Source organism: Lygodium microphyllum, chromosome 9 (assembly GCF_053477565.2).
Source record: "Lygodium microphyllum isolate KBCC chromosome 9, Lygodium_microphyllum_v1.1.10, whole genome shotgun sequence".
NCBI classification, from domain to species: domain Eukaryota; kingdom Viridiplantae; phylum Streptophyta; class Polypodiopsida; order Schizaeales; family Lygodiaceae; genus Lygodium; species Lygodium microphyllum.
Genome location: NC_141143.1, coordinates 157,822,035 through 157,847,831, shown reverse-complemented (window position 1 = coordinate 157,847,831; position 25,797 = coordinate 157,822,035). Strand labels below are relative to the sequence as shown.

Below are 25,797 nucleotides of genomic sequence, written 5' to 3'. Positions count from 1 at the left end.
CAAGCAATGAACAGATTGCATTGTCTTTCCTTTGAATTACATCAGTCCATAAAGGTTCAAGTAGCCAATGATGGTGAGAATATAAACATCCAAATGTGCCCTAAAGTGCCCCTATGCTTGGCTGAAAATTATGAAGTAAGAAGTATACTTGGTTGCTTTGGAGATGTACCCTATTGATGTGGTTCTAGGCTATGATTGAATAAGGCAATTAGGGTGAATTGCTATGGATTTTTCTCAATCGTACATGGACTTTGTCAGTGACAAACAACTCATGCACTTAGAGGGAATCCATAACAAAGCAGCTTTTCAGCTCATTACAAAAAAGCGGCTCAAAAAGAAGTCTAAGATGCACTCATAGATATTTGTTTTACACCTTAATAAAAAGGTTACATATCAATCCAAGGAATCAGCAAAGAATTATATAGAGACTTATTATAGGTGCCTACAAACCTACCTCCTAAGAGAGTAGTGGATCATCCTATAGATTTGGAGTCACTCAAAACCAATAAATAAGCCACTTTACAACCTCTCAAAATGTGAACTATGTAGCTAAGCAAATTAACGACTTGAGATGGGATTTATTGAGCATGGTTCTTCACCCTATTCATCCCCAATCTTGTTGGTCAAGAGAAAGGATGGTACCTTTAGAATGTGTATTGATTATATAAGGACCTCAACAAAATCGTTGTCAAGAATAAGAATCCCATCCTGAGTTGATTACTTACTTGATAAGCTTAAGGGGGCAAAGTATGTTACTAAAATAGATTCGAGATCAAGCTACCATCGGATTCACATGAGAGAGGATGATGAAATAAAGACAACATTCAAGATTGATTAAGGGCTCTATCATTTCCTTGTTATACCATTTGGGTGAACAAAGGTATCATCCACCTTTCAGACCCTCAAGAACAAAATATTGGAAGGGATCTATCATTTCCTTGTTACACCATTTGGGTTAACAAAGGTACCATCCACCTTTCAAAACCTCATAAACAAATATTGCAACCCTTCCTTTTATAGTTTCTCTTAGCAATCTTTGATGACATCATTATCTACATCAAGTAATTTGAGAATTGTTTAATGCATATGAGGAAGGTATTTCATGTTTTAAGGTAGCGCATGTTGTTTGCTAAGGGGAGTAATTGTTTATTCATGCAAACTGAGGTGGAGTATTTGGGAGACATTGTCAATGAAGAATAAAGTAAGGCTAATCCTAAGGAAGTGCATTATATCTCTTCATAGTTATTTTATTTCTCTTCTTTCTGTTGGAGATTTATCATGTAATATGTAACTATTACAGTATCTTTAGCTAAGTCTTAAGAAAGAAGCTTTCTTCTAAAATACTATAATTGATTGAAGCTTTTTCAAAGCAATTGCTTGCTTTAGCTCCTATTTTAGTTAGCCCTAACTTTTCAAAAGAGTTCACTATCTATTGTGATGCAAATGGACAAAGCATAAGTGCACTTTTGCTTTAAGAGCATAAATTCATTGTCTTTGAAAGTAGCAAGTTAACAAAAAAGAAAATGGCAATGAATCTCTATGACCAAGAACTGTTACATATTCTTCATGTGATCAAGAAATGGCACCACTATCTTTATGGCAATTACTTTAGAGTGAAGAGTGATCATAGAGTTCATAACTACTTCCTCTCATAATCTAACCTCACTCCTAAGCAACGAAGATGGGTGATTACCTTGCAAAAGTATGACTTTGATATCTACGCTTCATAGCAATTGGATTGAAAAGGTTTAAGAGGTCTATTCATTAGATGAATAATTCAACCAACTATTTTAAAATTTATAGTAAGAATTAATAAAGAAGAACGTTCAATTTCAACTTAAAAATGGTATTAAGGATGAAGTAAAAGTTGTATATTTTGAGATTCAGGTGTAGTATTGAAAGTGGATATAGTTTTGAAAAATGAATCCTAATGTTCACAAGAATGAAACTTTACCTCACATCTTTATACTAACACTTCATGCACTTATTGGGTTGTCATCTTAGTCTTTATTACATAATTATTGAGCATTACACCACACCTTTGTCATAAGAGTCTCCTTTTAATCCTTTCTTGGAGAAGGGTGCAAATTGAAAAGGGAAAAAAAAATCATGCATGTCTATCCCTTTAATGCAACTGTGGGTACAATACAACCCAATATGATGCACTAAGTTCCTTAATACAAAATATTTATCTCCCTTTGGGTAGACCACCCCATTCTTAATGGGCATCATTCATAGGCAATAACCCATTAATCAATGGTACTTAATATCATCTCAAATCCTAAAGCACCTAACGAATGCACTTGCTCTTGCAAAATGCTCACTCTTTTCAGCATATCAATCCCATTTCGTTTTGAGTTGACATTTGTAAAATGATTTTGCTTTTATTTCAATAGCAAAATATTAAAAAGATATGCAAATCCTAATTTCATCCAACTCTTCAAAAGTTTTCTATCATCTCAAATATGAAAAGAACTATTGCGTTGGGTCTTCGGACTTGTGAAACATAGAAAGAACAGGTGTATATTGGGATCTAGGCTATGGCATTACAACTTAGGCCTTGGCTGCATAGCTCGTCCACACCAGTAAGTAATTTTGTCTATTAGGGGAGGATTAATGTTGATTCTCATTAAGATTGATTGTGCCTTTCTAACTATTGTGGGCCTATTATTCTTTCAGAGAGAGGAGTACCTCACGAATGCAACCTACCTACCTTAAGCATTCAGGTGGTCATTTTTACTCTTCCAATCATGGGCTATAAATGTGTTATTTTAACCAGAGACAACCTAATAGAAATTGACGTAACTTAATGGGGTCGTCAATGGTTGTTGACGATCACCTTCAGTAAAGCTTGGATGTTAGCCTGAGCCACTTGCCAGTATACAAGAGGCAGCATTTCACACTCGCATATAATCCAATGGTATGTAGGCTATGAGCAGAACTGACCATTCATTTAAATTCAACTCTTTCAACTTTGGATACTTGAGACATGAAGACTAAGACACTAACATCTTCAGTGTTGGGAGTCGAATTCAAACCCAACAAGAGGACTGATGAGTGGATGGCATACATTCCAGTCTAGCATAATGTTAGGAAATGTGACCATAACTCACAGCAAGCAGAAGTCAGCCATTACACTGAAAGTTTGTCCTCTTCTTCATCACGATCAGAAGAGTGAACATTTGAACATTTTAAAAGAGAGCCTAACTAACGATTATCTGGACATTAGAACATTATAGCTTTGCTTTCACCAAGACGTGGCAGCTTTACAGCTGGAAAAGTTCTTACAACCATATGAACCAAGTAACTTTAATCTAATTTTGAATCCTCCTATAGATAATGTAAGTATTCAGTGAGTTTCTCCAACATGATTAAGAACTCCAGAAAACCAGCAGTGTTCCACGTTTCTTAGAATAGATCACACTGCTTTCGGCCAAGGTGCTGATCCTGGGAACTTGATCAGAATAAAAACCTGTGTGATGCATGCATCATATCCATCAACACTCGATAAACACACACTACTGGGACAGTACACATTGGCAAAAGAATCATGACACTTCCACACGGCTGAAAGAACCAGGTACAAAAACTAACAAATGAGTGTCAGAAGACTATTGCAACTCATAGAGGCACTCTTACCCATGTCTAGCCTGTTAGCCTGTTTCTAGCACTTGCCAAGATGCGAGTATAAAAGTCAGAATCCATTACATCTTTGTGATGCATACTGAAGCTGTTTAGTCTACTTGAACTTTGCTAAAATAAAAATCATCAGAGACCCTTGTACAAACAGCATTGGAATGAGATCACTGCTCCACAGTTAAAAAACCACTGCTCCATAATATGGCAGCAAACTTTTCTGTTTTACCATCAAAATTAGAACGCAATGAAATCATCTTAGAATGTAAGAGAAATTATGACACTCCAATATCCTGAAAAGACACCTGACTGACTCTCAGCTTCCCATCTGGTTACGCAGCTTTTAAAACGATGGCATTACCCTATATTTTAGTAAAATCTGGTTGTATGCTGTGTGGCATGCAAAACATGACAAGACATTTTGCAATGGACCTTTGCGCAAGCTAAATTGTTACTTCTCATTCAGAAATATGTTTTAACTGGTTCTTATCAACACCACCCTGCATCTGACCTGCTAAATGTCTGCCCCGATACTGTGTTCCCCAGTTTGAAAATTACATGGGTGTGGCTGTAAATCGGCAAAATTTGTAAACTCTCAACCTCGTGAGCTTTATTGAGTCAAAAAGGCAGACAGCTACACATGAATGAAGGTACAACAGAAATCCTCAGCAGCCACTGTGCTTGTTCTTGTACCCTTTCAAATATCCTGAGGTCTCAATCCCATGCACTGACACCACCAGAGTAGCTATTGTAACCCATTGAGCCACCTCCATAACCACCATATCCACCACCACCACCGTAACCACCACCACCATAGCCACCACCACCACCACCTCCTCTGCCTCCTTCCCTGCGGTAGTCACGTCCCCCAAACCTTGAACCTCCAGACCGACGATTCCTTCCACCACTGCCTCCATAGCTAGCTCTAGCAGCAAAATTTTGTAGCCAGTCTGGAACGGTTTGGCTTGCCTCATGCATCAAGTCAGCTAATGGCTTTGCCAATGACATGTTATTCTCATTAAAAAAAGCAGTTGCTAGACCTGACTTGCCAGCTCGACCTGTTCGACCTATGCGGTGAACATAATCATCAATATCATTGGGAAGATCAAAATTGATTACATGTGCAACATGTGGAATATCCAGACCACGAGCTGCAACATCAGTAGCAACCAGGATTGGAGTAACACCCGTACGGAAGGACCGCAGCGCATGCTCACGCTCCTGTAGAGGAAACAAACGTAATATTAATAACGAAGTTCAAGATCATCATGAGTCAAATCTCTTGTTCAACTAATTATGCTTAAACATAAAGCATATCTGGGTACCTGTTGTGTGCGATCACCATGAATTGTGGTGGCTGGAAATCCCATTCGACAAAGCCAATCCTCCAAAGAGTCAGCCCCTCTCTTTGTTTCAACGAACACGAGAGTCAAAGGTTGCTGTATTACACACCAAACATTAGAGCTCAAGAGGTCAAAATCAAAAAGTGTGGAGTGCTGCAGCTCTGAAACTTTATAGCCAGACCTTTACGTTTCCTTGGACCCCTTGGATGCCATTGGCACTCTGCGCATGAATCAAGTCCATGAGCATGCTGCGTTTCTCATGATCCGGAACATATTCTACCTTTTGCATGATAAGATCAGTGCTTGAACCAACTCTCCCAACAGCCAAAAATATATAATTTCCAAGAAAATCCGCTGCTAGCCTCTGCACATTGCACATTCAGAAAGACATATGGCACTCCCTTACTCCCTCCCTCCCTCCCAACTGCCAAAACTCAAATTCCCAGAACAACTCCTACCAGCCTCAGGATGTTGCACATCCATGAAAACTTGTGACTCCCCCCCTTCTGGCATGCCCCATTGTTACCAGGAAGCACTAAACATTAAGGTTCCACTTGATCATTGCTTAAACTCCCTAACCAAAAACTCAGGTATGGTACACAAAAACCACCCCCAACCCAAAAAATATTCTAAAATTAAAAATTCGGACCTACTTTGCATGAATGCAAATGCTACATCTTGCATCTTAAACATTAGGGTGTCCAATTGAGCATGCTTAAACCCTAAACAAAAAACCAAGGACAGTACACCCACCTTTTTTTAAAAAACTCAGTCCTAATTTGTATGAATGCAAGTGCTACATCTTGCAACTTTCCAACACTGCTCATTCTATTCATTGCACGCACTAGCGCTCCAAATTTCATATCTATCAAATATAGATCGTACCAGCTCTAGACCTAGACTGGTCCTTCACTCAAACATGTTTGACACTTTAACAACTTGGTCAATTGCAGTAAACTTGAGCAATTTGCTTGATTATTACTGATGTTAGGCATTTACTCAAATAAACCTGTGATTGGCTCTTGCTTAAGTAAACTTCAGCTTGCTACATCTTGCATCCTAAAACATTCGGGTATCCACTTAAGCATACTTAAAACCTAAACAAAAAAAACAAGAACAGTACACCCACCTCTTTTTTTTTTTTAACTCAGTCCTAGTTTGTATGAATGCAAGTGCTACATCTTGCAACTTTCCAACACTGCTCAGTCTATTCATTGCACACACCAGCGCTCTGAATTTCATATCTATCAAATATAGATCATACCATGCATCTTAAAACATTAGGGTATTCCACTTGAGCATGCTTAAACCCTAAACAAAAAAACAAGAACAGTACACCCACCTCTTTTTTTTTAAACTCAGCCCTAGTTTATATGAATGCAAGTGCTACATCTTGCAACTTTCCAACACTGATCATTCTATTCATTGCACACACCAGCGCTCTGAATTTCATATCTATCAAATATAGATCGTACCATCTCTAGACCTAGACTGGTCCTTCACTCAAATATGTCTGACACTTTCACAAATTGGTCAATTGCAATAAACTTCAGCAGTTTGCTTGATTATTACTTATGTTAGGCCTCTACTCAAATAAACCTGCGAATGGCTCTAGCTTGAGTAAACTTCAGCTTGCTACATCTCGCATCTCAAAACAGTAGGGTGTCCACTTAAGCATGCTTAAACAACCTAAACCCAAAAACAAGAACAGTACACATCTCGCATCTTAAGATAAAACAGTAGGGAGTCCGTTTGAGCATGCTTAGACAACCTAAACCAAAAAATGAGAACAGTATACCCCACCAAAAAAAAGGGTTTTTGGGGGGGGGGGGGGTTTGTCGGTGGGTTTTGTGAAACTCGGTCCTAACTTGTATGAATGCACTTCCAACACTGCTCATTCTATTCATTGCAAGCACTAGAGCTCTCAATCTATCAAATATAGATCATACCAGCTCTAGACCTACACTGGTCCTCCACTCAAATATGTCTTGACACTTGCAGAACTTGGTCAATTACAATATCAAATAAACCTGCAATTGGCTCTTGCTTAAGTAAACTTCAGCATGACTTGTTGCTCAAGCTGTCACACCTCGACAAAATAAAAAATGTGTATCCTTTTGCTAGGATTTGCATTTCAAATTGCTTTAGCTTGTCTTATTGTGAAATTGGAGTGGGCCACTAATGAGTGGACCCACATAGAGGGTTAGAATAAAAATAGTGCATATACCTGTATAACTCAATTAAGGCCTTAGAGGGTGAGCTAGATCTTCCAAAACCAACACTGAATATCGAAAACATGGTATGATCATGAAAAGTTTGTGCAATGTTCGTGTATATGCTAAAATTGTCACAATGTTCATGTATATGCTAAAATTATCTTTGCATAGAATTCTCATATTGCATAGAGTTCTCATTCTATTTCTATAAATATTCGAAGCGAGCTTTCATATGATACCTATATTGGGGTCCCTACATTTAAGTAAAATCCCTATATTTAAGGAAGTCTCGAATTTTCAGCCAAAGAAAGCAATGAAGAGGAGATGAGTATCAAGACAATTGTCATTGAAGCTTCCAAGTGTCTCTCCACTTGTTCCCCCTTTGTACTTGAGCTATCTTTCCCTATTTTAAAAAATATATACCTATTGTATTCAAGCCATTTCTCCCTGTAAACAAAGTGTTAGCAGTTTAGTCAACTCATGGGTGAGTCTAGTCATGTACAATTGTGGGATGGTACTATAGATATTTTAGGCATTTTTTATTATCATTTTTCTGATGGTTTTGGCCATTTATTGCTAAAATTATCTTTGCATAGAATTCTCATACTATTTTTGTAAATATTCAAAGCGAGCTTTCATATGATACCTATATTGGGGTCCCTAAATTTAAGGGAAATTCCTTTATTTTAGGAAGCCTCGGATTTTCAGCCAAAGAAAGCCTTGAAGAGGAGACGAGCCTTGAAGAGGAGACGAGTATCAAGACAATTGTCATTGAAGCTTCCAAGTGTCTCTCCACTTGCCTTGAAGAGGAGAGGAGCCTTGAAGAGGAGACGAGTATCAAGACAATTGTCATTGAAGCTTCCAAGTGTCTCTCCACTTGTTTCCCCTTTGTACTTGAGCTATCTTTCCCTATTTTAAAAAATATATATCTATTGTATTTAAGCTATTTCTCCCTGTAAACAAAGTGTTAGCAGTTTAGTCAACTCATGGGTGAGTCTGGTCATGTACAATTGTGGGATGGTACTATATATATTTTAGGCATTTTTTATTATCATCTTTCTAATGGTTTTGGCCATTTATTGCTAAAATTATCTTTGCATAGAGTTCTTATACTATTTCTATAAATATTCAAAGTGAGCTTTCATATGATACCTATATCGGGGTCCCTAAATTTAGGCAAAATCCTTATATTTTAGAAAGCCTCGGATTTTCAGCCAAAGAAAGCCTTGAAGAGGAGATGAGTATCAAGACAATTGTCATTGAAGCTTCCAAGTGTTTCTCCACTTGTTCCTCCTTTGTACTTGAGCTATCTTTCCCCATTTTAAAATATATATACCTATTGTATTAAAGCTATTTCTCCCTATAAACAAAGTGTTAGCAATTTAGTCAACTCATGGGTAAGTCTGGTCATGTACAATTGTGGGATAGTACTATAGATATTTTAGGCATTTTTTGTTATCATTTTTCTAATGGTTTCGACCACTTATTGCTCACCAACTGGTGCATAATATTGGTCAAAATGATCTTTTTATGACATTATTTTATGCCTATTTATTTGGGGCTCGCTCCTCCTAAGGTCATTCATCACTTGCAAATTCTTAGTGTAAGTCTTGCTAGAGGGAGAAAGTTGGTGCCAATGCCCGCACAGCCAATGACTCACTATTGTATGCTATTGTCTTGTGTTTGGTATATGGATTGCATTTCTCGAGCATATCTCTGAGTTCTCCTTTGCAGTGTTCTTTTGTTTTTATTGTGTGTTCTCTTATCTCAAGTTGTGCTGTCTATTACGACAACGTTGTACACTTCCATCGCTACACCTACTTTTGACACAAAGATCATCTTGCAGCTCATCACAACCATCTTTGTCACAAGGATGTGTTTTTGCAGGATCAAGATTAGCATGCAATTAGCTCCTAGCTCTTCAAATGATCAAGACATGGCATAAGTTGTACAGGACATGGGCAAGTCCATCAATGGCAAGGATTCAAAAGTCAAAGAGCAAGAGGTTAAATCATTAATCAATGTGCAAATCCAATAGGGGCTTCTTAGACCTTAGTGGCAAAGTTATATTTACAATTTTAGAGTGATATTGCAACAAATGCACCACTTTTGCAGCCATTTGTTTATGATAATTTGGCCACAAAGGGCAAAGCAAAAGATTTTACAAATGGGAGCAACACAGTAAAGTTTGATACTTTCAATGGTATTCAAGATAAGCTGAAAGCTTTGCCTTTTATTCAACAGCTAGATACAGCTTACTATAGGGTAATATCACTAAGCATCAAATTTGCAAAAGCTCGCAACTTTTCTTAGGGTAATGCCTTGCAATGGTGGACGTCTCTTTTGATGCAAGGTAGAGCACCATCCACTTGGGTTAAGCAAGCGTTTGCTTTAGCTTGGTTGACAAGCACTTTTGAAGTGTATGTCATGACTGCCTGACACAAATTTAATGCCTCAACAATGTGCCACTTTGGAAGAGTACGATAAGAAGTTATGGAAAGTCTTATTTGCAATTACTTCTTATCAAACCATGCCTCTCTACAAGCAGATTGAGCAGTACTGCTGTGGTTTGCCTTAACAAATTAGAGATTTTTTCATGAAGATAACTATAAGCAATATGTCTCAGCTCATTAAGATAGGACGTATAACAGATGCTTTGCTGTGTGATAAGAGTAGGGATTTTAAGTATGTTAATTGGGATTCAAAGGAAAAAACAGCAAAGACTAAGAAGTCAATCACACAAGCTTGAAGAGGCTAGCAATGGTCAGTATGTGATAATCGTGAAATAACATGCACCCAATCATTAGACGAGACAAACAAAAAAATGCTCAAAGCTGACACCCAACTTTCTTCGAAGTGGCACTTGAAGGTTCCCCTCAATTCCCAAAAGGCATACCTTATTCCATCCTTGTTGGACAACTTTGACAGACAAGTGGAGGAAAAGAATGAGCTACTGCAAAAAGACACATTGAGCAATGCAGAGAAGGTTAAGCTGCAATTAAAAAGCTTGCCACTAGTCATACCACTACGTGGCAACAATGTCATTTCCAACATGTTTGACATTCCTAAACAAATGGGGTGCGCCTAATCATATGGAAGAGATGAAGCAAAACAAAATGCAAAGATTTTGCAGGCATCTTAGCACCATAGATGGCCATACATCGACCCAAAGTGGTCAAAACAGAGACTCTAAACCTTGGCATTTTCATAGGTAGAGAATGTGAAGGAAACTGCTAGGGTTCGCACTGAGGACACATAGTGTACGACCATGACAAAAACACAAAGAGAGAGACATAGACACAAAGGGCAAAACTCAAACCCTAAACACAAAACTTAAACTCAAATACAAAAACTCAAACACAAATAGAAGGGAGAAAGAGAACACAACTCTGAAGTGAATGAATATTGTAAAAGAATGTAAGAGTGTACAATGTGCTCAAAGGCAGAGCAATGTCGGAGTGTAACATCCACCAAAGACGGATCCCAAGTCTATGACCACTAGTCCGAGTGTAGAAGTGCTGAATAGTGAATGGCAGCATGCTGGTCACCAAAACGCAACAGTTTGGAGGCTAGAAACTGGTAAACGCAACAGTCTGGAGGCTGGAAATTGTGCACGGTCTGCTGTAAACAGCAGGCTGAAACAGTGCCTGAGAGTGTCAGGGCTTGCAATGCTGAAAACGCAGGCTGGCTGATCCTGGAGATGATGAACAGCAATCTGGGACAGTCTGGAGCAGTCACCAACAGCTGAGAGCTGTCGCCTACAACAATGGACAAGTTGAAGATAATGTGGCTACAGTCGATGATGGCTGGACAGCAGATGGAGGGGGACTGCAGGCTGGAAAATGGGCGCCAACAGCAGCAGAGGGTGTGTGGGCTGGTGTAACCTGCAAACAAGGATGATGGCTGAATGAGGGCAGCCTGTCTATTTATAGATGTGGAAGGGCGTCCCAAAAATTAGGGTTTTCACTGAACTCTCTCGAACCGCTCCCCGTTTTAGGGTTTTACTCTAAAAGAGCACTTTTAGTGTGTTTTGGGGCTGTCTAAGAGGCTAATCAGTAAGTAATGCATATTTTAGCTCAACAAAGAAGTCAAAAACAATCTCACAATGAGATCCACATGACCAGCTTAAAAGAATACTGAGGAAAAAACGTAGCAAGTTTGAAAGGAAAACTGTCAGGATCCAAGGATCAAGGAAAGAATCCTCCAGCACAGGGTTGAACTACAACAAGCAGAAAATGCAACCAAAAAGTCACCAGAATGTGACACCTCTGCCTCAGACACTTCAGGGAACTGGCAGAATTCAATGCTGGTCTTGCAAAGAATGGAGCATCCACAAACATCAAAGAGCACTTATAAACACTCTTCTACAAGGAGGCGCTGTTCATATATGTCATGAAGGGAAAAGCTAATGTCCACCATTCAAGGAACCAAAAGAGAACAAAAGCCCTGGCCATAGGTGACTCACTGGCTTGTAGATGTCAAAGGAAATCTAACCTGAATTCCATAAAAGACCCATCATTGCAACATATAACAAAAATCAAACATGAAACTGCACTCAAATTTTTTCCAAAGGCCAGAACCAATTTCTCTCAATAGCTTATATCTAGTTCATATGCAAACTAACATCTCAAGGAGTTGCAATCTGATGAACTGCTATAACATGTCTTTTTAACCAAGTGAGTGTCATGTACCTGTATCTCTCTAGGAAAGGTTGCGCTGAACAGCATTGTTTGCCTTTCGCCTACTCTGGGCATATCCATCTGCTCTACAATCTTACGTATTTGGGGTTCAAAGCCCATATCAAGCATTCGATCAGCTTCATCCAAGGCCAAATAGCGAACTTGAGAAAGGGATACCCTGGCCCTCTCCAAAAGATCTGACAAACGTCCTGGAGTAGCCACGAGGATGTCAACCCCTCTCTCCATCTCCCGCAGCTGATAAATCCAACAATTTGCATTTTCAGTGGCCCAAATATCACAAGCATGTTCACAGACAATGGAATACTATTGTCAAAGAACGGCAAACAAATACCTAACTTCTAGTAGACAGAATTATTCTCAAATATAATGAAACACCCTGCCACTGTTGATGACTGTATAGCAACAACAGATCTGGCTGTTTGATGTCAGGCACAGTAGTAGAATCCAGTTGAAGAACAAGAAATTCATTTGCTGACAGACAAAAGCTGATCCGACAGACCTTGACTGGAAATAAAAAACTGATTGCCTTTATAGAAACAACAGATCTGGCTGTTGAATTTCAGGCACAGTACTAGACTCCAGTAGAACAAGTAATTTATTTGGTGACAGACAAAAGCAGACCCTACAGACCTCAACTGGAGATAAGAAACTTACTGCTTTTAATCTCATAAAAACACCTTATAAAGCCTATCTTTCAATGTAAAAGCTCTACCTTTGATGGCCTGGCCTGCCTTAAATCAAAAGACTATTGGTCCAGTTTTAAAGGAAGACGTCCTTGAAACCAAAAGAACAAACTTAGAGACTGTTAAGACCAACAAACAATTCTACATGGACGTGTTTCTTCCTTGCTGAGCTACAAAAAGATCCTACAGACCTTAAACTGGCAATAAGAAACTTGATGCCTTCATAGAAACAACAGATCTTGCTGTTGAGTTTCAGGCACAGAAGTAGACTCCAATTGAACGACAAGTAATTTATTTGGTGACAGACAAAAGCAGATCCTGCAGACCTCAACTAGAGATAAGAAACTTGCTGCCTTTAATCTCATAAAAACAGCTTATACAGCCTACCTTTCAATGTGAAAGCTCTACCTTTGATGGCCTACCTCACATCAAAGGACTGCTAGTGCAGTTTTACAAGAAGATAGTTGTTGAAACCCAAAAGCAGATTTAGAGACTGTTAAGACCAAAAAACAATTCCTCATGGACGTCTTTCTTCCTTGGTGAGCACAAACTTGCACTGATTGAGAGGGGGATGCAATTTGCAGATAACAAAGGTCTGTCAAGCAACAAGTGAACTCCACAGGACAAGACAAGCCAGTATACATGTTCGCATGCCATTTGACTTTGTTGTGATCACCTTGAATCCAAATGGGCTGGCATGAAGAACAATGCAATAAATGTGGACAAGAGCAGTCACCTACAAGGTCTCACAATAATTACCAATGAAGCACCTGTCCTAGATGGCAACAACTAAACAATTTGTGTAGCTCAGAAAGGAGAGCACCACAAATCGACACATTCCAAGAACAATATTTTGTCTTAAACTTAAAATCAGAAGAACCAGGCAAAATCCATTTCTCAAAGAGACCAGAACACATCAACCCTCAATGGGAGGACTCTAAACTAGGACCATCTTGATTGACTGCAACAAGCACACGCACACACAAAACTGTGCTCACTATCATTGGGCTCGGCCTCTTTGATAATCTTCATCACCTTGATCTCACAAAAACGGTAAAAGTGGTATGGGATGGTCTTCAAGTCACTTTTCGGGGAGAGATTAATAATTCCAAACTATTTGTGAAGATGCACTTGTTTAGTATCTCCTACAATCCTTTGGAGACTCTTAAGCCTCGTCTTGATCATTTAAGTCTCCTTAACTGACAATTGAACAATCTCAATAATCGTCTGGATGACAACGATAAAAACATTGCACTTCTTAACAGTTGATGAAAGAAGCACAGTTCAATGAAACAGTGATAGCTCTCAAGGTGGCTCAAGAGAGGGAATATAAGGAGATGGTCACCATCCTTTTGGATGATGAAAGCCGAAGTAAAGATGCTGACATTGCACCGATGCCCTCCTACACCAAGAATCAATCAATGTATACTCACAATTCTAATGCACGAATCAATAGAAGATAAGAGAGCCCAAGAAAGGGGGAAGGAATCCTCAAATCTTTATTACAACAGCTAAATAGACATTTGGGCAAGATTCAGATTTGAGAACCCAAGCTTTGACCAGCACTTCAAATCCACGAAGATGCATAGTTGACTTTTTCAAGACAACTCTTCAATTCATCTCAATCTGCTTCAAATGGTGTTCATCTCAATTAAACCACAAACACTTCAACTCACCTCAATCTCGCACACACTCCAACACACAAATGGACATGGTCTTGCTCCTCCTAATCGATACAAACAGAAGGAGAACACTGCAATGCTCATCACAGTGAAATGCCCAGTTCCTTACAAACCAAGATATCTATTCAATGGATAACATGCTCATTTTGAGATCATGATTCTTCCCTTCAATACCGACCTCCAATTACTCATATAGCATGTGGGTATGTCAGTCTTGGACCAACAGTGTGTTCTTTTTTATAAGAATCTCTCAACTAAGCCAATGAACACCACCAAGATGAACACCATGATTATCTCTTAGGTCACCACCAAGATGAACATCATGATGATCCCTTGGTTGCCATTAGCCCATTTTTGTCCACACCTTGGAATTCATGCAAACAAGCCAATTTATAGCTGACACTCTTTTTGTTGCTCGTCACTTTTCCATCAATTAAAGCAACAGACCACAGTGATTCAATATCTGTGCCATGCCATCAAATTTTAAAAAAACATTTTGCACCAAAACGTTAACTTGTTGCCCTCGATCTAGAAGCCATATTCATGTTACCACAATCTGCATATGATTGCGCATGTGTCTCACCTCCCACACACTCCCTTGACCATTCCATCTTGCAACCACATAAAACAAATAAAAGGTTGTAGTTTATGACAAATTTCTAATGCACAAAAGGGACGATGACCACACCACATTACAATCAACACTTATTTCTAATAAAGTTAAAAGACGGGCAAAACTCGCGAGTGTGCCACTCCTTGAAGTTGGAGATGAGCCTTACATTGAGGTTACAGATAAGACCTAAATAGAGGTCATTACCTATAGCACTAAGTAAACTGTAAATCCTTGACACACAAAAGGATTAGCCACATCAAGCAGCACCAAGGCCTCATCAAGTTAAAGGGAGTCAATGTATTCATGACAAAATGTGCCTCATAAAGCTCTTTCAATCTTCTTCTATCGAGCAGTTGGGCTTCTTTGATAAGAAATATAAGTTGAATGCAATTTCTTTTGGAGATGTTGGAGAGAATTCCATTTTAAACAAATTGGGTAATAAGTGTAATGACTACAACCCCATAAGGCCTAGGGAAGTTAAGGATACTTGCTCCTTATTTTAAGATGCAACCAAACACTTGCTTCTAACACCCTCTTTAAACAAACAAACTTCAACCGCGAAAAAGTAAGATGGACTTGAAAATAAACAACTTAAAAAATGTGTGATACTCTTTAGTTGCCTTAAGCCATCCAAAGCTCTTATTTAATAAACATTTTTTTATCAAAATCATTTCTTTCAGTTTGCTTGTGTGAACGTATACTTTCCCTGCACATCTATAAAAGGTACTTTTCAAGATTTTCATTTTTTCCATTGCAATAAACGTTTGGAAACCAAAGCTAAAAGGCAAAACTCTCTTAGGATATCCTACAAGGAAACAACTCCTATTAGACTACCTTCCGCCGCTAGTCTCCCATGAATAAGATGTTGTCACCAAAATGAGAAATGCCCTAAATGATTTGATTAAAATGAACTCTAATTCTAATACCCCTAGCATCGGCACAATGTGACCATTGCATTGGCATTGAAGGATTTGATACCGCAACATGCAATGGAGAACTGTACATGTTATGTGGTACAAGGAATAAGATGCAATGTGAAATTTTCACTAGATCCAAACTTCCACCTTAGCATTGAGTACATTGCAACTTTCACCTAGTATGCACTTCACTTGAGTTATATAATAGGCCTTGAGTTTAAGTTTGGACCGATGAGCAACTCGTTTATCATTAGTGATCCAAGCACTAAATAGCCCTTAATCAAAAACAATATTTCTTTTAGAAGCTGTTGGTTACTCATCTATAGAAAGCTAATATTGGCTATTTGGGATCTCTCTCTCTCTTGTTCGAGAAGCTGAAGTTTAGAGAGAACCATTTTTCTCTTCTTTGATAAAGAATTGTAGGTTCGACTACAAAACACAAGTTGACATAATGTATGGCACAAAGATAGTAACTAGTCCTCCTCTTTGGAGATAGGTATAGGAAATCCATTGGATAGCTCTAATTCTCCATTTACGACAATGTATGCAGTTATTTTTTATCTAAATTTGTCAAAACAAGTTACTACAGCATAAGAAGCTAAGATCCTCTCTTGTCCTTTGAGATCTTAAGCCTTGAGCACTTTCTAGATAACTTTGTCATTAAGAAAGTGATTCTCAAAGTTTCATCACAAGAAATCACTCTTTTTCTAAGAGGAAATAGTGTGGGATTGCATAGTGACAATGCAAGATTGTTGTCAAAGTAAATGCTTCATAAAATTGAGCTCAAATGTTAGCCGGTATTTTAGGCTTCAGCAAACTAAAGTGCTCTTTTGCATATTTAAATGCTTTAAAGGTGATTATCAAAGGTGACATGGTCAATGAGCCCATGTGGGTCACTTGTATTGCATAAAAGCCCTAAGAGAGAGAGTCATTTGTACTATTTGGATCATGCATGGCAAGTCCTAATGAAATGCATATGGCAGGAATCAAATCAATTGCCATTTGCCTGGAGGCATGAATTGAATGTTGGTTTGTTGTCGGGATAGTGAAAGTCTAAAGTACGGGTCTAAATTTACTTTATTTGATAGAGGATTGGGTGCGCAAAGGTTACAGCAAAGCACTCAAATTGACACCCGAACAAGGCTACACTTTGTAAAGAAAATCGGATCAATTAGAGACTAAGATTTGCATATATTATACAGTGTTTGCAATGCAAAGTAGTCTGGGGGAAAATTTTCACCTCCAATGTCACTTTTCCAAGTCAATTGGACTAAGAGCAACATGTATTTATTTATATGTATTACACTCGTTAGAGAGTGCATAACCACATTTTCCGCATAAAGATTTCTTGCATATTTAGTCAAAAATTGGTAAAAGCAACTAAGGACACCATACTGAAGACAAGCCTGGGCTGGCTCAAGAGCAATACACAAGGGAATCACTAGCATTGAGAGAGTGTTGGTTTATGACAGCAAGATACTTGTTATTTGTGTAAACTTTGAATAATCATGAAGAAATATTGAAAGTAGCGTCACCCTTTGGGCATGTGTCATCTATTATGCAAGAACATTGTATCTCTCCTATTCAATGAGTCTAATTATTTTAGATGTGCGAGTTAGTTTAGTTTCTGTTTACTATCTGATTTCATTATGAAATTTAGATCAAAAAAAATAGCATACCTTGCTGTAAATGGAGAATTAGAGTTCCCCAATGGATTTCCTATGCCAAATTGACTGCAATCCTCACTCCATACATGCTACCAACTCATGTTCCATGGCTAACAACTACAATTTCTCCGGCAAAGAAAAAAAAGAATGGTTGTCTCCAAGCTCGAGCTTCTCAAACCATAGTAACACGGAACAACCGTCTCAAGGCCCTGTAACGCAAAAACGACGTCCCGAACGAATGGGCTGAATGGAGACGCCAAAATGGGACAAGGATGTCCCCTGTCCCGTCCCCAACAGTCGTCCCCCCGTCCCGGCCATCCCTTTGTCACGTCCCCTATTAGGGAACTTTTTTCTTTTTTTTGTGGAGTGGGTGTCTTTTAGGGGGTGGTTTTTTTGTGTGTTCTTTGGTAGTATACATTCACCCACACACACACAGTAACATGGGACCGATTTTGGGGATAGGGATGGGAATAGGGACGGGCCCACGGGGGCAAGAATAATAAATCATCATCCCCCTGTTACCATGAGGGGGACTCTAAAATGGGGATGGGACTGCTACAAAATGGGCATCCCCTATTACTATGCCCACACATCCATCCACCACATCACATGCATACATTTTCAAATGCTATTTATGTATGTTGTTCCCTCCCGCGTCCCACCCCCCGTCCCCGTTCCTTGCTTTTAGCCGTCCCTCGTCCCCGGCCCCATCTCCGTTTCCCTTCCATGTTACTATGTCTCAAACAAGAGAGTAGACCCCAAATAGTTGAGATCAACTTTCTCGACACCTAATTAGTTGCTTCTTAGTCAAATCTCGTTGGTTGATAAAGGCTAATTAAAAGGAACAAGGTGCAAACTTTCAATCTGATGAAGTATCACATTGCACCTTTGTTCCTTTTGCCCTATTCTGGTACAATATAGCTTTTACACTTGTCAACTACATGCTACAGTGTCAAATCCTTCACTATTGGTGCAACCAACACCACGCCAAGAGGTTTTAGTAACAAAATTAGAGTTCATTTTAATATCATCGAGTCTATTTCTCTTTCTTGGCTCTCAAGTGGTAAGATATTTTGATTCTCTAAGCAATCACAAATTTCACTACTTTCTACACCACAAATGACTCCTCATCAACATAAGAGTGTAATATAACCACCAAGTGTCTTAATTAGGGACTAAAAGTGGTCAGCAGATTTGCATTACAACAGTCGTTAGGGATATTCTCCCTCTATGTGAGCATACGTACATTTTGAACACACCTTTTAGTGTTTGGGTGTACCGTATGTCACAACCTATGAGAACAATTTGGGTGCATCAAGCTAAGAAAGCAAGCTCCATAAAAATATATAAAGAGTAACTTATAATAAGAACAAGGTCCAATTGAGGAACATTTTATCTACACAACACGCAAATCAAGTATTATCCATCATTTTCAATACAAAATGCAAGTAGGCTATACCATCAGCCAACTTGGATTCAAAAACAAGTCGGCCACTGCCAAAATGACCAACACACATGAGAAAGAGGGATCAAAGGAGCATACAATGACCACCCTTGTGCCTCCACAGCACCTCAACAAATAGAACATTGAGCTTGGAAGAAGAAGCCACACAAAGAAATTGAAGGGCCTTACCAGTCAGACCAGCATTGCCACTCATCAGCTCAATCTCTAACATGGCAACACCACAATTGTCCATTCCAAACAACTACACTCCTTGTGATAATCTCTGAACAACTATGGATATTGCATAACAACAAGAAGTGTCAACAGTCACACACTGCAAAAAAGCAAGCACTGATTTTGCTTACAAGACTCCAAAAACGTAAAAACCAGCAAAGAAGCAAAATCACCACTACCTTTAGGAAGCTCCATCTGATCATGTAGCAAGTGTGTCTAAAGAAGTGCATGATGCCCACTAGAACATGCTTCAACCTAAAATGAATGGAGGTGGGTGAAGTAGAGATGACACATGATAACAGCAAAAGAGACCATGCTGATCAGGCTTCAGCCATCAACAGCAGTGCTTTAAATGGTCAACAGCAATGCTTTAAGTGGTCAACAGCAGTGCTTTAGATGGCACTACTGCAACAGGCATCCAGCACTAGGACCAGAAAAACACAAACCCTGCATAGTTGCACTTCTCCCCAAGATTTGCCAAAGGACCTACTAAGCATGCAAGACTAAGCACATCATCTGCTGGCTGCCTCAAAGTTGAAGCAGTTCCTGCCTGCAGCATGCACAGAAATGTGCATGTCACCATGTCTACATCAGTTCCAGCTCCCCCATGTGGAGATGCCCCATTAGACCTAGTTTCTAACACCATTAACCTCCTGCTTCCTTAAAATTCATCTCCACTGAGCAGCTCTATAACTCAAAATTCCCAACTCCTCAGCTTTGTTGTTCAGTCTCAATTCAAGCTCCATTTGCCCAAGTGTGCAGCGCACTAAAACCTTAGTGGGAATGTTCTTTTCCCTTGTAATACTCTCTTCTTGCATGTTCCATGGCTAATCACTGCAATGATTACCTGATCTTATACACTCTTCGCCATCTTTCATTCAGTAATAACAAGTGTAGTAAGAAGGTACTTACACTTCGTAAACCGACCAAATCATTAAGGCAACCTCTCACAAAACCACCTTGTAAAAGAAAACTATAAACAAGGGCACAATGCAACCATAGATTTGAAACCACTAGCCACCCCAACTGTCAATCTATACTCAAACAAACACCATAAAAATGATGCCTTATAATTGCCTACAAATTCAATAAACCCTTCACGACGCCATCAATGAGTTGTACCATCCACAATACGAAGCATGAAAACATCAGTTCTAATTACCCATGCCAAACAACCTGCAGTGTAGTGGGATCACATCACAAGAAAGTCAAGTGTAACTTACACGCGAGCTTGTGCTAAACACACAACACCTGCCCAGCCCTAACGTTCTCAAGCCAGCTACCAGATGTTTAACCACCTTGTACACAGGCCATCTGATGAATATCTAGCCCTTCTATGCCTTTCTAACTTAGGAAGGAGTGACAAAGCCTAACCCTACTATTCCAACACAGCGCACAAAAAAAAATCTTAGACATAAAGAATGAGAAAAAGAGACAGAAAACCAGGTAAAAACAACTTGGAAACCAGCTGAAACAACAAATATCAAGAATCTCCTAGCTTTCAAGTTGCCTATGTCAGTTTTGGGCCACAACATTGAAAACCCTGTTAGAATTGCAATGACAAAATATCCAAAGACTGGGTTAGACAGGGCAGCACCAACTGTTGTTAGACACAAGTCATAATAAAACTCATAAATTGAAGTCAAAGCCTGGGTTTTCTTTACATCAAGAAAAAGCTCGGGCATGTAAACAAACAGAAGCAAGAAACCTGGCCAGTCCACAAGAATGAAAGGTTTGTTCTAACAAGTGAGATTCTGTGGGTCCTAAACACAAACTACAGCTTTACTGCTGTAAAGAGAGAGAAAGAAATAAAAGCATGTTTCACATTGCAATAATTGAACTTTAGAAGATAAAATACAGCATTGAGAACATTTCAAGAACTATCAAACTGCATGAACCACTGGCCTTGATGTGTTTATGCATGAGGATTTATTAGAACACAGAGAAATTCAATTCAAAAAGAATATGAACAATCAAGGAAAATACAGGATCCTAGCATTTGTCTTCCACATGATTAGAGCGAATACTATTACACCAAACAAAAGAGTGAGTCTTCAACCGAAACCACGCATGTTTTTCAATAGATCACATATTGGCATAAATACAATTTTCACCTGCTGAGTGATTGGAGCACCCCCATACGCAACAACAACTCTTAGGCCAGTATGAAATGCAAACTTCTTTGCCTCGTCATGAATCTGATTCATGTAGATACAGTAAGCTTTAAGAAAACGCTTGGGTAAGCAGAAGTGAAGAGCAAAAAGACTACTCATCTTACATTCCACAAACATGAGCTTTACAATGAATCAAACTTTGCAATGCAAAACAAAAACGTTGAAAATATAGACCAGAAAAAAAAAATTGCTATACCTGTACTGAGAGCTCTCGAGTTGGAGAAAGTATGAGGGCAAGAGGGTAAGCTTTCCGAATTCCACGAGGAGGCCTAGCACTTGGAGGAGGACCTCTCAAAATGCCAGCTATGATGGGAAAGCAAAATGCTGCTGTTTTACCAGACCCAGTCTGTGCACATGCCATCAAGTCCCTTCCAGCCATGGATATGGGTATTGCATGTCTTTGCACAGGAGTAGGTTTTACATACTTGCACCTCCGAATGTTTTCATTTAACGCCTGTCCCAAATCTATCTCTGCAAATGTGTTCACTGGCGGAGGAACATTCTCCCCACTGGTTTCTACCGGTATGTCTTCATACGCATCAAAATTGATACCAGTATTCTCCTGCTCAAAAAGTTGCTCTTCGACTCCATCTTCATTGGCAAATGGGTTTGCCTCACGGTCCTTATAACCTCCACCCCAACCAGATCTTCCAGACCAGCCTCCACTACCGCTATTGTTCCGATTCCCCCAAGCAGCTGGTGTAGCACTGCCACCACTGCTGCTACTACCTCCCCACCCACCAGCACCAGCACCGGCACCAGCACCAGGGCTACGGCCTGCACCTCCATGAAAATCTCTGCCACCACCTCCACCCCATGCCCCTCCTGGGCGTGAGCCTGTCACTGGCGGAGCTGCAGCAGTCACGGGCAATACCTCAGCAGGCCTTGGATCAAGCTGCGGACCAGGGGCAGTTCCTTGGGCCCTTCTAAGATGAGGCGGGACGTATGAGGAGCGGGCAGGGCCAGACACAGGACGATGACCACCAGAAGGATTTCCGCTGTTGCTGTTGTTAGCAATGGGGCTGTTGCTATTGGTGTTGGCAGCTACATGATCAGCTGCCACTTTATCTGACCACGATGATGGCATGCTTCGCAGAAAAACCCCTCCTTCCTTCTTTCGTGTGAGCAGATCTATCAATCTCCTTGCTCAGAAGCTCGCAAGCACCATTGATCCCGAGGATGTTCCCTCGAAAACGCAAGAACACAAAAAAATTCACAGGCAGAGAGAGCGGGAAGACCTAAGAGGCTCTACCTGTTATGTGAAGACGATACCCCAGAAGACTGATGATGTACTGTTTCTTGTTTCTTCTCACCTCCCCAAACAGACAACCGAGCTCGCAATCATGAGGCCGCGCCCTTCTCCTCCTCCTCCTCCTTCTTCTTCTTCTTCTTCTTCTTCTCACAGACAACGACTCTCTTCTCAAGCTCGCAAAAAATCTCTCTTGTTTTGGTTTTGCTTGGGTTTCGGGCGTTGTATGCAGCGCATGTGTCCCTCCTGATGAGAGCTTCCTAGACCTACAATTTACAAAGTAAAAGAGCCCAAACACTCTGAGCCTGTTCTTATTTTATGCTCTTCTTCCTTCGGCCCCGTCCGACCTTCGCTCGGGTCAAAAGTTCTGGACTTGCGTCTCTCTCTCTCTTTCTCTCTCTCTCTCTCGATTTTTCTAAAGAGAAGTTGGAGGAGAAAAGTACATACGTGAATGACAAAATTAGGGTTTTGTTTCCTAATGTAGACATTTCCCAAGGACAAAGTACATACGCGAATACCATAATTAGGGTTTTGTTCCCTAACGTGTAGGTTCTCCAAAACTATTGGGAGTCATAAGGATGCCACAATCTCAACATCGCATGTGTACATAGCAAAATTCAGGAAATTTGGGTGCTCATGGGTAAAGAATGTTTGCACATTTGTAAAGGGCCTAGTATTGAATCAAGCTTCCTTTTCCTTTTCTTTTTCTTTTTTGGAGAAGGCTTGAAATTGGAAGAATGTGTCGAGGATGTATTGAAGGTTTGAACTCACATACCCATGTACACACCCATGCACTCAAACCACTTGGGCTACATGCCTATTGGATAGCTAGGCAAATTTCGTTCATCAATGATGTTTCGTGAATGAGCAAACTACTAATGTTAAGCTATGAGAGAAATTGGAGGAGAAAGTTGATACGTAAATGATAAAGTTAGGGTTTTGTTTCCTAATGTAAAGGTTTTCCAAAACTACTGGAAGTCATGACTCGTATGGATGCAACCATATCTCAACATGGCATGTACAATGCAAATTCGAGCACATGTGATGGATTTCAAACATGAAAGAATGTGGGATGCATACATGTAGCACATTTAGCTAAAGGGCCTAGTATTGAGCTAGGCTATGCGGTTTCATTGTCCTTCTTAAGCTGAGGAATGGTGAGACCTTAGTTGATGCTAAGATTGAGAAAATTGATGATTTGAAGTAAGAGTCAAACATCTATGTGGAGCATTGATAAGCAAAAGCTAGGATGTATTGAATATTTGAAGTATGCAATATACTTGAGTCACACATACTTGGAGAGAGTTTAGATTATGTTGTTTCCAATGAGGTTTGGCTAATGGCATATAATTGTGTGTGTTGCATCTACCATTGATGCTTTTGTTTGATGCTAAATAAACAGGATGTTTTCTATGTTTCAAGGCTGTATCACAGTAAGCACCAAATAAAGATAGTTGGATTATGACAAGGTTTCTAGGGTTTAAGAAACATTAGATTTGCCTACGATGATTGTTATCACAAGGTATTATTTAGCTTATATCCTAATTTACCAAAAGGAGCACACATCTCTATGGAAGATCAAATAAGTAGGAATACTAACAATTATTGAAGGAGATTTTGTTGTATATGCAAGTGCTGTGCTAGCTTATGTGCATCATTGCATATTTTCCTCAAGGATATAGTAGGATGTGCAATTGACAGCTTTGCTTCTTCATCCTCTGACATCACAAACATTGAGCAACAAGCCTTCACATTCTAGTACACAATCACCCATGTTCGTGATACATGGCTCTACTAATTATCTTTTTACCAAGTGGTCTTTCTACTAACTTAATGAGTAAAGAAAAGAGGAGGATGCCATAAGTTGTAATATTTGTCAATCAGTCTTCATATATTTGAATATATGTTGTTAATGTGTTGTTCATTTGGTTATGTTGCAAATGAATAGAAATGTCACAAGCACCCTATAATTTGACACCATAGAGAGAAGCCCTAATATGGATCTTGAGCATTGTCTCCTTGTAAGTGCATTTTACAAATATTCTCTTACCTTGCAATTATTTTGCCAACTTTATTTAATTCCACTACTTTAAGTTAGTCCAAAATGTTACCATTTTATTTTTGGTTATGTTGCAATAGCATAAAAAATTTGTTAGATTCTTGGAAATGATTGAGCTTGTTGGTGACAATATCGTAATGCAAAATTTAAGGACATCACCATCAACAATTAAAAATGAGGACAGTGACAAAGACCTTTAAAGGTCATTTTATTGTCAACATTCAAATTATGAGTACTCATGGGGTACTTATCTGATCATTTTATTCCCCCTCATGGGGTAATCACTCGCTTGAGTTGTCGTAGTCCCTTTATGCAATGAGATATTATTGAAAAATTGCCATTGTTTGTTAAATGTGTTATCTACACTTAGAATTTTAAAAACCGAAGTTCAAATTGAAATTCAAAGTGCAACTTCACTAAATAGGAATTTTTATCTACCTTAGAAATGCAAATCCTAAGTCCTTTCCCTTCACAATTTAAATGAGTGTATTTCTTCCAACTATGGGAGTTGTGTAGACGCCAAGTTCGTATTCAAAATCGTAAGCACGGCTTTAACAAAGTTTGAATTTTGTAGACTCTAATCAAGCACCTATAACACCCAATATTTATTTTTACAAATAGTTGCCTATTAGGAGGCCAAAAGATAATGAATTAGTGCTTGTGAGATCACAAACTTTGATCTATGCCACATGCCCCAAAGACCCCAAAGACTTTTCCCTATGCAAAAAAACACCTAAAGGGCCTAGGTCCACCCTCCAAATGTGCCACCTCGCCTTTTGGGCATAGACCCTCTAACCCATGCAATTGGGCATCCAAGAAAGTACATTCACCCCCTTCTAATTGGCTACAAGATTTTATCAATTGAGATCTTGACAAGCTCGATAGACTCATCCTCGATGACCTCTCGAATAAAGTGGTAATGCACCTCAATATGCTTCATCTTCTCATGGAAGACCAGATTCTTGGTCAACTAAATAATACTCATAGAATCCAAACGCAGTGTACAGATCTCATTAAGTACTACCAAGGTTAGCCACCAGATGATCTAACCAGAGAGTCTCCTTGCAAGTCTCAGTGGATACAACATACTCTGCCTTTGTAGTAGATAGGGCCATGCATCTCTACACCCTAGACATTCAAGAAATTGCACCTCCAACAAAGATAAAGACATAAGCAAAGG

The 25,797-nt window shown here is 39.4% G+C and overlaps 1 protein-coding gene across 2 annotated transcripts; it reads right to left on the bottom strand.

Annotated features, from left to right (window-relative positions):
- Window positions 1-4,069: 4,069 nt before the first annotated feature.
- LOC148031784 (DEAD-box ATP-dependent RNA helicase 52B-like) lies at window positions 4,070-22,899 on the bottom strand. 2 transcript variants are annotated; one of them, XM_087685450.1, is made up of 7 exons: window positions 22,562-22,899; window positions 21,506-22,440; window positions 21,250-21,333; window positions 11,887-12,129; window positions 5,161-5,343; window positions 4,962-5,075; window positions 4,070-4,857 (listed from the first exon to the last, which is right to left on the bottom strand). In XM_087685450.1, exons 2-7 carry the CDS (start codon window positions 22,394-22,396, stop codon window positions 4,351-4,353), a joined length of 2,022 nt encoding a protein of 673 aa, XP_087541576.1. In that variant the 5' UTR covers window positions 22,397-22,440; window positions 22,562-22,899; the 3' UTR covers window positions 4,070-4,350. The 2 variants fall into 2 exon arrangements, with proteins under 2 accessions (XP_087541576.1, XP_087541575.1); XM_087685449.1 differs by having other exon boundaries at window positions 21,506-22,899.
- Window positions 22,900-25,797: the final 2,898 nt, after the last annotated feature.

Coding starts and splice junctions, on each gene's coding strand:
- LOC148031784 (XM_087685449.1), bottom strand. CDS start 22,396: ATGCCATCATCGTGGTCAGATAAAGTGGCAGCTGATCATGTAGCTGCC. Junction 21,334..21,505: donor CTCGAGAGCTCTCAGTACAG/GTATAGCAATTT, acceptor TACATGAATCAG/ATTCATGACGAGGCAAAGAA. Junction 5,076..5,160: donor GGGTCCAAGGAAACGTAAAG/GTCTGGCTATAA, acceptor TGTGTAATACAG/CAACCTTTGACTCTCGTGTT.